General features: G+C 40.4%; 1 protein-coding gene across 8 annotated transcripts in view; it reads right to left on the bottom strand.

The window, feature by feature from the left end:
* Nucleotides 1–16,323, bottom strand: part of DTNBP1 (dystrobrevin binding protein 1) — a 131,509-nt gene that overhangs the window by 87,968 nt on the left and 27,218 nt on the right. For 7 of the 8 annotated variants that reach the window (XM_042985676.1, XM_042985679.1, XM_042985677.1 and 4 more), the window contains exon 5: nt 11,216–11,348. In XM_042985676.1, the coding sequence (XP_042841610.1) occupies nt 11,216–11,348 (133 nt within the window). Of the gene's footprint in view, nt 1–11,215; nt 11,349–13,133; nt 13,307–16,323 lie in introns of those variants that run through there. The other variant, XM_042985681.1, reaches the window with a different exon arrangement.

Genomic DNA, 16,323 nt, shown 5'->3' with positions numbered 1-16,323 from the left:
TCCCATCTACCACATGTGAATGATCAATTTTCAAATGAGAATATGGCAAATTAGAATTAACACAAATTATACCAAGCATGATTTAAAATTTGAGATTCTAAGTTACGTGAGCAGAGCACTTGTTTTGCCTTGGCAAATGATATACGTCAATCTTCAAAAGTCACGGCAGAGAAGGGACAGGTGCTCAGTAAGCACAGGTTGCGGGTGGTGGGGAAGAGACAGCTCTGCCCACCAGTCCACCGGTCTCTACTGTGCCTCTAAGGCCACAGAGCTCTCCGCTTCACTGGAACATGGAGATTATGCAGTCACATCCTTCATTTAAAAGATTCAAGACCAAAGTCTGCAGAAATTAATTCACCGCCTTGCACAAGGTCACCTAGCTACTGAAGGGCAGTTGGGAATCAGAACCGAGTCTCTCTTACACAACAGTCATTTTGAATTGATAGGGGACCAAGTGAACCAAGACTTCATAGCTGCAGAAGGGAGAATCCGGTTGTCTTCTCAGACAGCAGAGAAGTTTTAGACGTCAAAGATGTTAGAACCCAAACAGCACTGCGGCCACTTACCAAATACTACATGCGCCAGATCCTGGGATACAGAGATGAAAAAGACAGTCCTTGTGCCCCTCGAGCTTAAAGTAGAGGGGAGACATATGCCATATGTCTCTGCCAGAGACAACACGGCCTGGCAGAGCAAGGTATGCGATGCTCGGGAAACTCAAAAGAGTGGCCTCTAACACAGATGACGAAGAGTGAGGGAAAGGTCCAGCAAGAGACCGACTCCCAAATCTGGAAGTCACAGCCGCCCAGTGGGGAAGGCAAGGGGCAGCAGACAAGGAGTAAGCTGGCTGTGCCGCTCTCCAGTTATAATTTCTGTGCATCGAACTCCTTCACGCAGCCACTAGACTTTGAGGACTTTCCAAATAAGCTTTGTGGGCATCTGGGTTGGAAGCAAACTCCTCAAATTTCAACTTGCAGTTCTAGGTTTATTAGGATGCAAATTTTGGCCTGTTTGTGTCATTAATCTTTGATCCAAAGATCTGACTAAATATCTATGCTATCTATAAAGCCTCCCTCCTCTTCTATTTGGTAAGGCTTAGGGCTTAAAGACACGGATTTGGGGTGGAAAATAAAATGTTACCGAAAAGTACAAACGTGATGACAGTTTAGCACTCCTCTTCAAAGACATTTTAGGTACTGACTTATATTGATACACTGTCAAGCACTGGGAAGTCTGCAAAGGGCTGATGATAATGCAGTTCATAACAGTTTTGAATGTATCTTCAGGGGCTACAAAAGACTGTTAATATATATGATTATGGAAAGCCTTCCCTCGAACAATATGCAAACTCTAAGTGTCAATCAATGAGGAATTGAATCTGAGATTTTCAATAATGATTTGAACAGTACATAGTGAATTTACGGGGGGAAAACAAGCAAAATAATGTTATTATATTCATTGCTGTTTAGATTATTTTCTGTTATTACACTAAATGGAAAAATTAATAGGAGCCTTAGTGCCAGAGCTGGTACTACTGGCCCTGAAGAAGCAATATTCAGCTCATTCTGTTATAACCAGTTTGACAGGGTCTTAAAAGGGGATCATAGCTAATAGGATTATTTAAACGGCTATTTCACTTTGATTAGTGATAAGAACTAGAATAATTAAATTTAATATGGAATCCATTTAACTCTAAGCTACTCGGTTCCTGCAGCATCGTGCACGTTACCTTGTCATCCTTAGCTTACAGGGGACCGGTCAGGAGTAGGGCTTTGAAGCATAGCTTGGAAACCCAGCTCTGCTCCTGACAGATGAGGGGAGACATCTCATCAGTGAAAAAAGGGCTAACAACTCACATCTTGCAAAGATGTCAAAAAGGTCCAGGGGGTAAAGTATATAAATACTGTATACTTACAAATAAATATAAATACAAAGTATACCTAACTTAGCATTTGACAGTAAGTAATTTAAAACTGACTATAAAAAATGCAGGGAAAAAAAATGTATAAAAATTAGCTAAGTTTTGCAAAGGTCATTTAAAACTAGCAATTTTTTTTTTTAATTTTTTTTTTCAGCATTTATTTATTTTTGGGACAGAGAGAGACAGAGCATGAACGGGGGAGGGGCAGAGAGAGAGGGAGACACAGAATCGGAAACAGGCTCCAGGCTCTGAGCCATCAGCCCAGAGCCTGACGCGGGGCTCGAACTCACGGACTGCGAGATCGTGACCTGGCTGAAGTCGGACGCCCAACCGACTGCGCCACCCAGGTGCCCCAAAACTAGCAATTTTGTAGACCAGTAATGATCATGTTGTAAACACCTATGGATCTAAAAGACCCCCCAAAAAAATCAATAAAAGTTTCATTTTTTTCTAGCAAACTTAAATACCTATAAATTATACTCAAAACCATGTTGTTAGACTTAAGATCCCTTTTAAGTGAGGAGGACTGAATTTCAAATGATTTTGCTAAAAAGAAAATAAGTAATGGAAGCAATAATTATTCTATATTTGAAGATATATATATATATACATATATGTGTGTGTGTGTGTATGTGTGTGTGTGTATATATATATATATATATATATATATATATATATATAATTTTGGAGGGGAGGGGGGACAGCTGGCAATTTCTATTTAGAGTCTAGCTCTGTTGGTTGGCTATAGAGCTGATGAGGCTGGGAACTTGAATGAAATGACTTGATTCCCAGGCAGGCCAATTAATTTCTCATGGAGAGAAATTCTCTTCTAGATACATATGAAACTTGACACCCCAGGTCATACTTGGGTTAATAAAATAGCGACCAAGTGAAACATGTGACTGATTTAGTACCAACCTGGAACTACTATATAAGAAACAAACAAACCATATGTCCTTCCTAATTGGATGACAGCATCCTGTCCTTATGTTTCTGAATGGCAAATCTAGATCTAGAATACTTGGGAGACTCAGGGGCCATTTTATTGCTACCATCAAATCCATATTTATGTTCTCTCCTTTGGAAAGTTAAAGGCTCCCGAGTGCTTTAAGAATCCAGTTTAACTCCTTAACTTAGTAGCTGGAAATCTATAACCCCACCCCTCCCGGGGCCACAACCTACTTTTCCAGTCTCAGCACTTCCTACCTTCAGGACCACTCATCACTCCAAGATGAGTCGTTCATATTCCTGTCTCGCTGACTCCACCTGTCCCCCTGAGATGCCTCTGCTTGTCTCTACTGCCCAACCTCGTGCTCCCCTTGCAGGCTGGGGGGTCCGGGGCGGGGGAGGGGGGTGCTGCTACTCCTCCTCTGGGCTGCAGGGCTCTCTCTCCCTCTGAGCTTCCACACATCTTTGACCCTTACACAGAACTTATGTTCCGATATTATACAACCATTTGTGTACTAACCTCTCTCTCAGGAATCAGTGAGGGCCTTACGGGTAATAATTATATGTTTGTATCTTTGTACCCCCTAATACAAAGGATATAAACCAAATTCAACTAAGAATGATTCTATCCCACCAAAACATAAAATAATAACCAAAAAAGCAAATGCATGATTCATGTTCCTCTAACTTAAATATTAGAAGGCTATGCTAAATTTTGTAAAAAGAATAAATTAAACGTGGGCAGAGTACTTAGAAAACATTAGACAACACGATGACACTTTGTCATCAGTATGTCACATAAGGCCCAAATCAGTGAGCTACAACAGTAGAAGCAATGGGAATTTTCCATTTTAATTCTTAACAGGCTTGAAATCAGTAATCAAACATAGATCCACTGTACTGACAAAAATCAATTAAAAACTTAAAAAAAAAAACCCTTTAAGTGATAATGACAAGCATATACAGGATGATGTCCTCTGAATTATCGTATACTACACCTAAATGGCAGAAGTTGAACGCCCCTGTCACAGCCTTCTCATTTCCCATTACGAAATGAATCACATAGGGAACGTGTGTACATAAAAACACAAGCAGGCCTCCAGACACAAACATACCTCGACAAGAAGCTCAGACTTGACCGTTTTGCTCACTGTAACAACAGCATATGTCTCAGTGATCAGTGGAAAAGATAGGTGGAGTTTTATTGTGAAAAGCCGTGTGGGAATGCCTGACAGCTGTGCAGGAAAGAGCTTCACAAATCTTTGTGGGGAGATGGTCCCAGAGGAAGAGCGATTCTCTTTGGAATTTTTCTTTGTGCCATTTGTCTCAAATACGTATTATCTGCAGCAGAACCACTGATATACAAAGAATGGGCTGGCACACTAAAATGATTTCATACTTAGTGATTACTTTTCTAACACACTAATTAGCCTCAAGGAAGAAAGAAATCTCCTTTGGTTGCAAACCCAGAGGTCACAGAGGCCAGGTACTAAAAGACTTGAAAGATTCTTCAAATGCTTCCATTACTCTTTTATGTACTAAGATAATACGGCAGTGACAGTATGGTAACGAGGAACTTTAAAAAGTGCATTAATTTGCAAAAGCCATTATGGAACAAACGAGGTCTCTGTAGTACATGAAAAGGTGTCTGAAGAGAGTTAATACGCCTCTTGATCGGTCTAATCTCAGAAATAACCTGAACAATAAAATAATCTAGTTCACGGAACACTTTCAGCTGTGCCAGTCTCCCTGCCAGACGCCCTCTCAACTTGTAAAAAGAAAGCAAAACAACGTTATCAGGTTAGGTCGGAGCAAAAGAAAGACAGAAGCTCAGTATATGGCTGTCACTCTCTTACAGCACTTCGTTATCGAAGAATTCACAAATTCTTCTGGATGACGAGAACAGTCTTTTCAAAGTAGGTCACTGAAAATAAACTAAGCAACAGTGAAAACTCAGACGAGCCCTTAACATTTTAAACTTCAATAAAGGAATAGGGTTAGGCTTCCCTCTAGTGGAAGTTCAAGAGAATTCAACAAATACTTTTCAAACATTTTACCAGTTTTAGGATAAAAGGCACGCTGTGGTTATTTCAGAAGAAGAACGTGTATAGAATCTGGTTGACAACATTCCATTTGTCTCCTTATACACGATCTCTCAATGTTCAGAATGCTACCCTGTTCATCAACACATTTCATGCTGTGACTGCATTCTACATAGTTTTACAGGACAAGCTAAATTGCATAACATCTATCCAAACCCTTCTGTCAAAGAACAGGGGTTTTGTAAATTGAAAGGCTAGAGAGAGACTTCTGCTAGAACGTCAGTATCTTTTCTTTTTTAATGTTTATTTATTTATTTAGAGAGAGAAAGCACGAGCAGGGTAGGGACGGGGGGCGGAGAGAGAATCCCAAGCAGGCTCCGTGCTATCAGCACACAGACCAACTCAGGGCTTGATCCCATGAGCCATGAGATCACGGCCTGATCCAAAATCAAGAGTTGGACGCTTAGCCGACTAAGCCACCCAGGCGCCCCTAGAAAGTCAGCATCTCGATGGGGGGCACCCAGTGTTGGTCAGTGCTGTATTCCCAGAGCCTACAAAGAGCCCATGGCTCACAGTAGAAGCCACATTGGTGCTAAGCATGGAGTGGAGTGCTATATTTACACCTGTCATCTCATTCAACCCTCCGACTGCCCTCGGAGGCAGGTACTCTCATTCTCTTTCTGCAGACAAAGAAGCAAGCTTGGAGCAGCCAAGAAACCTGCATGGGGTCTCACAGGAAGTTGCGAAACTGGGATCCAAACCTAGGTCTGAGACTAGTCCACAACTGTTATTTTCCCGTTCCCAGTATTTATCATTTCCTTTTTAAATGACAAACTACCAGTAATTATCTATTACACAGGCTTATGTAAGATGAAGGGATCACAATCCATTTGAAAAAAGAAAAAAATGAAGGAATTATCCATTCTTACTTCACAATTCCCAAGGGATCATGTAATCAGAAGTCGTATGTATTAAGCAATAGGATAAGGGAGCTAAAAGCATCATCAAAGGTTCAAATCTCTCACATCATGTAAATCTGTTACTCTGTAATAAGCATCTCTAGATGCCCTAGAAAGCAAAGCAAGACTAAAAGTGCTGTGTGGCCTGGAAGATGGAGGGACTGATTGGATGTGATGTTAGATCTGACAGCAACAAAGCACAAGGTTCAAAGAAGTTAGGGGAATCCTGTGACTGTATACAGGTCAGTTAGTCCTTCTTAGTTTTTAAAACTTTTTTACTATTGCTTAACTATTTAAGCTTTGTAACATATCAAAGTGTTCAGATGGTAAGAGATATTTTACTTTTTTGAGGCTACCAAAAAATAAAAGAATCCAGTAACATATGAGCAAACATTTACAGCAGTGTTTCCAATAACTAAGAATGATACATAAACTCCTTAAAATGACTTCATAAAATACCTTAATGATCTAGATACATGTTTACACGACTCTGCCCACCCAATCTGGCTTTAAGATATTTTCCTATTGTAAAGAGTATCAGCACCCATTCCAAGAAGTTTAAGTTACTTATCTAAAAGTCTCAATTTCAAAACACTCTCTGTGGCCAACAATTCTAGGCCAACAAATACTAGGCCTCTGAACTCCCAGATTTGACCAGCGATCTGTGCTACAGTTACTCGTTCATTACTAAGGATCAATATCAGACAAAAAACAGCAATATAGTAAAAACCAAAGACAGCATGCTTCAAATGCTAATGGTAATTCAGACTAGCAGTATGTATAAAAACCAACCAGCCAGACTTCAGAGGTATCTTCTTTTTAAAAAATTTTTTAAGGTTTATTTATGTTTGAGACAGAGAGAGACACAGCATGAACGGGGGAAGGTCAGAGAGAGAGGGAGACACAGACTCTGAAGCAGGCTCCAGGCTCCGAGCTGTCAGCACAGAGCCCGACGCGCGGCTCGAACTCACAAACTGTGAGATCATGACCTGAGCCGAAGTTGGCCGCTCAACCGACTGAGCCACCCAGGCGCCCCCAGAGGTATCTTCTAAGCAAACAGAATTCCCTCTTCAAGAAGACCTCAATGCAAGCACCGCGTGTTTTATTGAGCTTCACTTTGTTGTGCTTTGCAGGTACTGTGCTTTTTGAGTTTGTACAAACTCAAAGTCTGTGGCAACCCTGCTTTGAGCAAGTTTACTGGTGCTGATTCTCCAACTGCATTTGCTCACTTCATGTGTTCATGTCACATTTTGGCACTTCTCGTCATATTTCAAACTTTTTTATGATTATTGTGGGTGATCTGTGATCAATAATCTTCGATGTTACTATTATCATCGTTCTGGGATGCCACGAACCACACCCATGATGACGGCGCACCTAAATGAACTGACAAATGTCGCGTGTGTTTTGACTGTTCCACCAACCGGCCAATCCCCTATCTCTCCCCCTCCCTTGGAGCCTCCCTATTCCCTGAGAAACAACAATACTGAAATGAGGCCAATTAGCAACTGCACAATGGCCTCTAAGCGTTTCAGTGAAAGGAAAGACTCACACATCTCTCGCTTTAAATCAAAAGCTACAGGTCATGATCTCGCGGTCTGTGGGTTCAAGCCCCGCATCGGGCTCTGGGCTGACAGCTCAGAGCCTGGAGCCTGATTCGGATTCCATGTCTCCCCCTCTCTCTCTGCCCCTCCCTGCCCCTCCCCCGTTGCTCTCTGTCTCTGTGTCTCAAAAATGAATAAACGTTAAAGAAAAAAAATTTTTTTTTTTTTTAAAAAGCTAGAAATGATTAAGCTGAGTGAAGATGGCATGCCAAAAGCTGAGACAGGCTGAAAGCTAGGCCTCTTGCACCAAGCAGTCAGCCAAGTTGTGAATGCAAAGAAAAAGTTCTCAAAGGAAATGAAAAGTGCTACTCTAATGAAGCCATGAACGACAAAAAAGTCAAATGGTCTTATTGCCCACATGGAGAAAGTTTTAGTGGTCTGGACAGATCGAATCAGCCACAGCACGCCTTAAGCCAAAGCCTAATTCAGAACCAGGCGCTGACTCTCTTCAGGTCTATGAAGGCTGAGAGAGGTGAGGAAGCTGCAGAAGGAACATCTGAAGCCGGCAGAGGTTGGTTCGTGAGGTTTAAGGAAAGCAGTCGTCTCCACGACACAAAAGAGCAAAGTGAACCCGATAGTGCTGACTGGAAGCTCAGCAAGTTCTCCAGAAGGTCCAACTAAGGTAGTTAATGAAGGTGGTTACACTAACCAACAGATTTTCAGTGTAGACAAAACAGCCTTCAGTTGGAAGATGCTGCCATCTAGGACTTTCAGAGCCGGACAGAAGTCAATGCCCGGCTTCAAAGCACAGGCTGACTCTCTTGTTAGGGGTAATGCAGCTGCTGACTCTAAGCTGAAGCCAGTCCACAGCAAAACTCCTAGGGCCCTTAAGAATTACGCTAGATCTACTCTGCCTGGGCTCTCTAAAGGGAACAATAAAGCCTGGATGACAGCAAATCTGTTTACCACATGGTTTGCTGAATATTTGAAGCCCCCTGTGGAGACTACTGCTCCGGAAAAAAAGATTCCTTTCAAAATATTACTGCTCATTGACCATGTACCTGGTCACCCAAGAGCTCAGATGGAGGTGGACAAGGGGATTAGCGTTGTTTTCATGCTGCTGACACAACACCCATTCTGCAGCCCATGGATCAAGGAGTCATTGTGGCCTTCAAGTCTTAGTATTTAAGGAATCCATTTCACAAGGCTGTAGCTGCCATAGATAGTGATTCTTCTGAGGGACCTGGGCAAAGAAAATTGGAAATCTTCAACAAAGAAGTCACCTTTCCAGGTTCCACTAAGAACATTCATGATTCATAGGAAGAGGTCAAAATATCAACATGAACAAGAGTTTGGAAGAAAGTAACTCCAACCCTGATGGAAGACTTGGAGCAGTTCAAGCCATCTGTACGGGAAGTAACTGCAGATGTGGGAGTAAAAGCAAGAGAACTGAAATTAGCAGTGGAACCTTAAGACAGGACTGAATGGCCGCCACCTCGATAAAACCTGACGGGGAGATGCTTCTTATGGATGAGCAACGAAAGCTGTTTCTCGAGCTGGAATCTACTCCCGGGGACGACGCTGGGAAGACTGTCGAAAGGACAACAGAAGATGTAGAATGTCACATAAACCTAGCTGATCAAGCAGCGGCAGGGTCTGAGCGGACGGACTCCAGTTCTGAAAGAAGTTCTATTGTGGGTGAAAGGCTATCAAACGGCATCACCTGCTACTGAGAAATCATTCATGAAAGGAAGAGCCAATCAATGCCGCAAACTTCATTACTGTCTTATTTTAAGAACTTGCCACAGCCACCCCACCTTCAGCAGACACCAACCTGACCATCAACATGGAGGCAAGAGCCACCAGAAAGAATATGACTCACTTAAAGCCCAGGTGATGGTTGGCATATTTTAGCAAAAGTATTTTTTAATTAAAGTACATACGCTATTTTTTTAGACATGAGGCTATTTCACACTTAATAGACTATAGTGTAGTGTAAAACATAACTTTTATATACACTGGGAAACCAAAAAATTCATTTGACTCATTTTATTACAATATTTGCTTTATTGCGGTGGTCTGGAACCAAACCCACAATGTCTGAGGTATGCCTGTATATTCTATTTTAAGAAAGGCGCCTATAAACTGCATTTCCCAAGCAGAATTAACTACAAGAATAATTAGAATTGCAGCAGAATGCATTTAATCAGGAAAGTGCTATCGAACAAAGAACATCTATAAACAGAATGTACTCCCAGCTAGGAAAAAAAGAAGGGAGGTTATCCTATCTGCAAAGACATACACACAAGCAATATACAGCAAATGACTCTGTTAGATACAGGAAGATAAGCCAAAAGAAAGTGGCTAAGAAGAAAATTCCAAATATCTTGGAGACTATTTCCATAGTCAGCCATCAAAGGCCGGACAAGGATCATTACTATCCCCACAAGAGGGAAGTCAGGCAGAGGGCAACCACAGCTATTTGACATTTCTCTTAAGACCCAGAATTGCTTTTTCATGCCCTGCCTTCGGAAATCACAAAACACCACCACCAGAAGAGCTCTGTAACAGCCAGAGACTTAAGAATAGTCAGTCCAAGAGGCTACTGACAGCTTCCGAACTGTCATCCCCACTGAGGGCGTCATCGCTGTGACGGGGATCCTGCATCCACATCTCATCGAACTGTGTGACCCTGAGTGAGCCAGAGTCTCTCCAAGTCTTACTTTCCTTAGCTGTCAAATGGGATAATAATAGCTACTTTCAAAGGTTTCACGTAAGGATTAAAGACAATGTTTGTAAAGCACCTACCAATGTCTGACGTATAACAGGTGCTATAAATGTTAGCTACGGTTACCAGCAACGGCATTCTAAATACCATTCGGGTCCATTTTATCCACACACAAAAAACTGTTGTCAAGTTTACTAATGATTTGCTTTGTAAATCATTTTTGTTTTGCTTAAGAAAAGAAAATACTGAAAAACAAGGAGAGATGATAGGGTATCCTCACCTTCTTACCTACAACACTGGATCAGGTTATTGCCCCAGGAAGTTGGTCTCCCATGTAGATACTCCTACTCCTACATTTCACTAAGATCTTAAGCTTGGTTAGAAAATAGTGAGCCACAGTGTTATCCTAAAATGTGGCACTGGCAAAGAAAAAAGGCATTTTTTTAATTATAAACTCAAGAAATCAAGAATATGAGTGTAATTTATTACGATGAAAATTATAATATATGTATTTATAATTATAATTATATATATAATTATAAATATATACATATAAACTTCCACAAGGTATCGATTTAGCCAAACAGATACCCTCATTGAACTGGATTTCTTTCATCTCTCAAGTGTTCAAGGAGGGGAAAAAAACCTATTTGAAGATACGAAGCTCTAAGAAGACCTCATTTTTAAAGCAATGACTTTTAGAGGACATTCTACAACCAGAACAAGTCACTATAACCCCTTTTACTTTATACATTTATACTTTTAAACAGAGATCTGATGTCACACACAACCCTGAGTCACTCTAAGAATCGACAAATTATACTTCCTAAGCTGAACTGAGGCAGAAAAGGTTAGCATATATTTTAGAAATAACTTCTAGACTTTAAAACCATTTCCTGCCTAATCCTCAGTTAATCAGAACATGAAATTAACTATAACTCACTCTCTTCCAAACAAAATCATGTTGACCAAGACTGTAATGTAGTCTTAGAAGGCTTTGAATTCATATTGAGTTCTGTCCAAATTATTTTCATTCCTACAAGTCATGTACAGACACAAACGTTAACACTTACTCAGATTTGCTGCCATGGATTCTAAATCTGCTATTAGACCTGGAAGCTGCTGTAGCTGCTCCTGTAACTCGACGAGGCTCGTCTTCTTTTTCTCCCAGTGTGCGGAGAGCATAACCACCTCACTGTCCACCAGCTGCAACACAGAGGAGCAAGAGTAAAGCAAAACCCGATTTCAGGCACAAGGAAATGACAGTCAGCACAATGAGAGTTGCTCAACTTTAGCTTTAAAAACCCCTCTGCTGGTGTCCCACAACAGGACAACCTAAAGAAAACTGAAGTTGTTTTCTTTCTTAGAAAAGAACCAACTTAATATTCAGTGCGGAAAACCTCAAATTACTGTTGGTCTCCATGCATCTTTACCCGGAGAAGAGAAAGTTCAGAAATGACCTCAGAAATCACTTCTAAGTACACCCTACTTTTGAGTAAACTACGTATTTGAAAATCCAAATCTAGAAGAAAAATAAATCAAAAAACCAACACTAACAACCAAAAGGAAAACAAAAAACAACCCGAAACACAATTACCGGGTAATTATTTGCTTTACAAAAGGAATTTTTTTTTAACAGAAAAGCTCCTTGATGCCTTTATAATATATAGGATTCAATTTACATTTAAAGAGGAACGTACTGCATAAAGTAAGGTCAACAGTACTTGTCTACGAAGGAATGATTGAGGCAAGTGATCAATTCCAGAAAAAGGAGAAAAGGATTTATGTCAACAAGGAATTCAGATGTGAAGGGCTCCTAATAGCATGGCAGTGACATACTAGACCGGCCTAAAAGAATTCTAACTTCTTTTACTGAGGACCGTGGAAAAAATGACAGTCATCAGTTTCTCCCAGACAATTTTGTTTTGGTCGTAACACGGTGGGAGAGAGAAGACTTAGGATAAGATTTAGAAGGATCAAGGAGAGGTCATCTTCTGAAAACATCACCAATGGTAAGCAAGCACTGTGAAAGATACCACATTAGTACAGTAAATACAAAGACTGCAAATTCATTATCTAACAGAAAATGTATTTGAATTTTGTCTGAAAATCAGAGTTCACGGTTTAAAAAAAGACAATTTACACATCCCAAGATTAAGATTTTTCAGCAGTTAGAGCACGAATATAACAAATTGTTACTGAATCTCACTAAAGTAACAGAGAACTTTTTATTTTAGAGAAATAAAATATCAAAACTAGATGCAAAATTATTTGTACGTGGTGCTAGATTGCTTGGGTTTCAACATTTGAACATTCAAGAAATTCTCAACATGAAAACAAAAGAACTAAGCTCAGACAGAGAGGGTTAGAAGCCGCCTGGTTTCCTCACTCTGTCCCCAGGCTTGCACGCCTCCCCCCTGCTTTTCAGCCCACACTGCAGTGAAGACCACATCATCTCTCCAGACTGAGCTGGAGAGGTGACACCAAGCTTTACTCAAGCTGTACCACTCATTAATTTTGTTTACTTAAAAATGCCTATTGTCGGGGTGCCTGGGTGGCTCAGTCAGTTAAGCATCTGACTTCAGCTCAGGTCATAGTCTCACGGTTTGTGAGTTCAAGCCCCATGTCGGGCTCTGTGCTGACAGCTCAGAGCCTGAAGCCTGCTTTGGATTCTGTGTCTCCCTCTCTCTGTGCCTCTCCCCAGCTTGCTCTCGCTCTCTCTCTCTCTCTCTCTCTCTCTCTCAAAAATAAAACGTTAAAAAAAATTTTTTTAAATGACTACTGCCAACCAGTTTTATAAAGATCCCTAAGAGGAGTCTAAGTAATGCTGAGCAATGTTAATATATATAGCTGTGATGCCAGACTAAGAGAACTGAGGCTTGAAACAAGGATCTGTGTTCATAAAATTTATCCATACAAACTTCTCCTGACCACTCCCTATTTGGGCTATGGGGACACAATGGTGAACGAAACAGAACAAATTCTGCCCACTTGATGCTTATGTCCTGGTAGCAGGTCTCCCAAATTCTCTTCGCTCCGGGTTTTAAACTCTAAAGAAGAAAAAATAATTCCTATATCACAGGCTGATTTGAGGATAAATAATATATTTTTCTGGGTATGCAGTGCATTATTATTTCTTTTTTTACAAAGTCTGTTAAAGCTTAACTATCCTGGTTAATCAGGTGAATCTGAAAAATCTAGAACAACTTTTCGATATTAACCATGTCTTACTGAAAATTAAAGGGCAGCATAAATATTAAAACAACTACAATCTAGTTCTTGCCTTCCAGAAAACTGAAAATTATATTCTGAATATAGGATATGAGAAATAATATATAATATAGAAAAAATATTATCAGAATACACTAACATGCCATTTTAATTGGAAAGAATGAGAGACTGAACAGATTCAATAATTACGTAATAAAACTAAAACATGTTGAGCATTTTCTGTGTACCAGGCCCTGTGCTAAGCGATTTACATACATTATCTCGCTTAGAGCACACAGCAACCTTATAAACTAAGCACTATTATCACCTCTATTTTACAGAGGAGGAAACTGAGGCGTAATAAAGTTACGTCACTTTCCCAAGGGCCAGAGTGGACTGAGATCAATCCTACGGAATCTGACACTGAAGCTCATGTGCCTAATATTCTAGGGCTTGTGCTACAGGCTGTATGAAAGGAAGAAGTGAAAATGCTGGCAAAAGAAAAGGTTCTAAAAAAACGATCAACCTGACTTCATGATAAGAAATGATCACAAGAAGGCTAATTTTTCCACCTCTAAATAAACGGTTCTGAATAAAACCAGATCGAACACCAGGAAATCAAATTTAAGCAGGAAGACAAACCCACAGCTTCATTCCAAAATTCCTTCTGTTGGGTACTAAAGGCAGAATGAAGACACTGGAAGGAGAATGCCAACGAATGCCAAGACAGCTAATAATAGTACCCAACTGTGTATGAAACTCAAGAGTTCAGCGCTTTGGGGGTACATAATTTCATGTGATTGCCAAACAACGTTGTTTGGTAAGCAGGATAGGTGGTGTTATGCGTGCCATTTTACAGATGAGGAAACAAACAACAGAGAGACTTGGTTAGGTGCCCAAGGTCAAACGTGCTAGCGCAGAAACTAGGATTTCCAGCACGCAGTTCGGTGAAACCACAGAAGAGAGCCACGCTGGACTGCAAAGACAGACAAGCACGTCTAATTTAACCAGCTTACACTTCAAATTGTTAAACCATGAATCTTAAGGGTTCAATTTGAAGGCAAACAAGTATTTCACAATAATAGGAATAAGAAAATAATGTACTGAGAGTCTGACTTTTAAAAACTGCCCTCAGAGTCTAACCCCTAACGTCATTATTAACTATTCATTTATATATTGCTAGAAAGAAAAAAAATTTAAGAACTTGTTGAAAAAAAAAAGGTGTAGAAAAGCCTAGACAAACCACAACTGTTCATTTTCTAAGATACCATCTGAATTTTAAGACTATATAGTAAGAACTAGCTCTAAAATTTAAGATGAGTATAAAATAATGTGTCAGAAAAGACTGAATGGTTCCTAAGTGTATTTGCCCCAGCAGGGTGAAACTGTTTGGTTCAAGGCCACCAAAGACACACGAGCGACAGTCTGACCAAATAAACTCATCATAGGTTAACACCGTGCATATTAAAGATAGATATTTGAAATATTTATGTATGTCTCAACAATACATCAGAGGAATTTAAGATAAATTTTCATTTTTTAAAATGTTTTTAATGTTTGTTTATTTTTGAGTGAGAGAGAGGGAGGGAGGGAAAGAGGGAGGGGTAGAAAGAAGGAGACAGAGAACCCAAAGCAGGCTCCAGGCTCTGAGCTGTCAGCACAAAACCCAACATGGGGCTCGAACCCATGAACCGTAAGATCATAACCTGAGCTGAAGTTGGATGCTTAACTGACTGAGCCGCCCAGGCGCCCCAGTAAACTTTCCTCTTTAAAGCTGAGTACTGTATTTCTGGAAAACAACAGAGGTACTTTTGATCAGATGTGGGTCTTACAATAACGCTGTGAATAAATTTAAGAACCTCAAATAGCATGAATTCAACAACGTATCTTACAGGAAATTCGTTCTCCTATATATTTCATTATAAAACCCTTTGTACAATCAAAAGAATTATCTGTTAAAGCTCCTCTACAGAATACAGTCTTTGTTGAACACTGTGGGCCTCCCCATGCTGATTCACACAGATACAGTAGGACACTAATCGTCCCTGCTGTATGGTATTTGATTTTACGAATAACACTAGAATTTATTCTGTAGATGGGACTGTGTAACTGCCGAAAGTTCTGGAAAAGCTGCTCAAACATCCTGGTATAAGTCTCCCGGTGCACATGTGTATGTCTCACAAATGAGTTACAGCTGCATCCAAGATAGTGCCCTCACCTCCCAGACAGGTTCAACGCGACCTGGGATAAGTAGCCACCTGCCCGGGCCTAGCCACCTCTGATTTCAAGGAGCCTCCTCTACTTCCTAGGTAATAAATGCAAAGCTGACATTATCAGAGGAAATATGTGCCATACCAATGTTCTCAGGAGAAAGCTTGAGCTGCAATGCTCTGGAAATATCCCCAGGAACAGAACTGCTCTTGGAGACGTATATGCAACTTCAACTCTTACTTGGTGCCAACTCATGCTTTCTAATGCAATCGTGGCAATTGATCTACACCCTCTAGTTCTAGTTGTTCCTCATCATGTTTCTTGCAAGGCAAGAAACCACACTGTCCTCTGCAAATGATGACCATCCACACAGACACTTGAGGCTTAAATTTTTGTTAATCTAATGAGTACAGATTTGTGGTTTCAATTTGTATTTCTCTGATTACTAATCAACTCCAAAACACATTTTCATGTTTACTGGCCACTCTTATTTTCTTCTGTAAAATGCCTGGCCATAGCTTTTGCTCACTTTTCTACTGGGTTATTGCCCTCTTTTTATTGGTTTGTTGTTCCTATTTTATGAACACTTGTCCTCTGTATTATGAATTGCTTCACTTTTTCATGGTGTTGTTTAATGAGCAGAACTGTCGATAAAAATTATTAGTATTTTTGGTTGGTACTTTTTATGCCTTCTTTAAGAAATCTATCTTGGGGCACATGGGTGGTTCAGTCAGTTAAGCGTCCAACTCTTGATTTCAGC

This window comes from Panthera tigris, chromosome B2 (genome assembly GCF_018350195.1).
Source record: "Panthera tigris isolate Pti1 chromosome B2, P.tigris_Pti1_mat1.1, whole genome shotgun sequence".
Taxonomy (NCBI): Eukaryota; Metazoa; Chordata; class Mammalia; order Carnivora; family Felidae; genus Panthera; species Panthera tigris.
The sequence above is the reverse complement of the archived record's forward strand: the minus strand, read 5'-3'. Positions and strand labels throughout refer to the sequence as shown.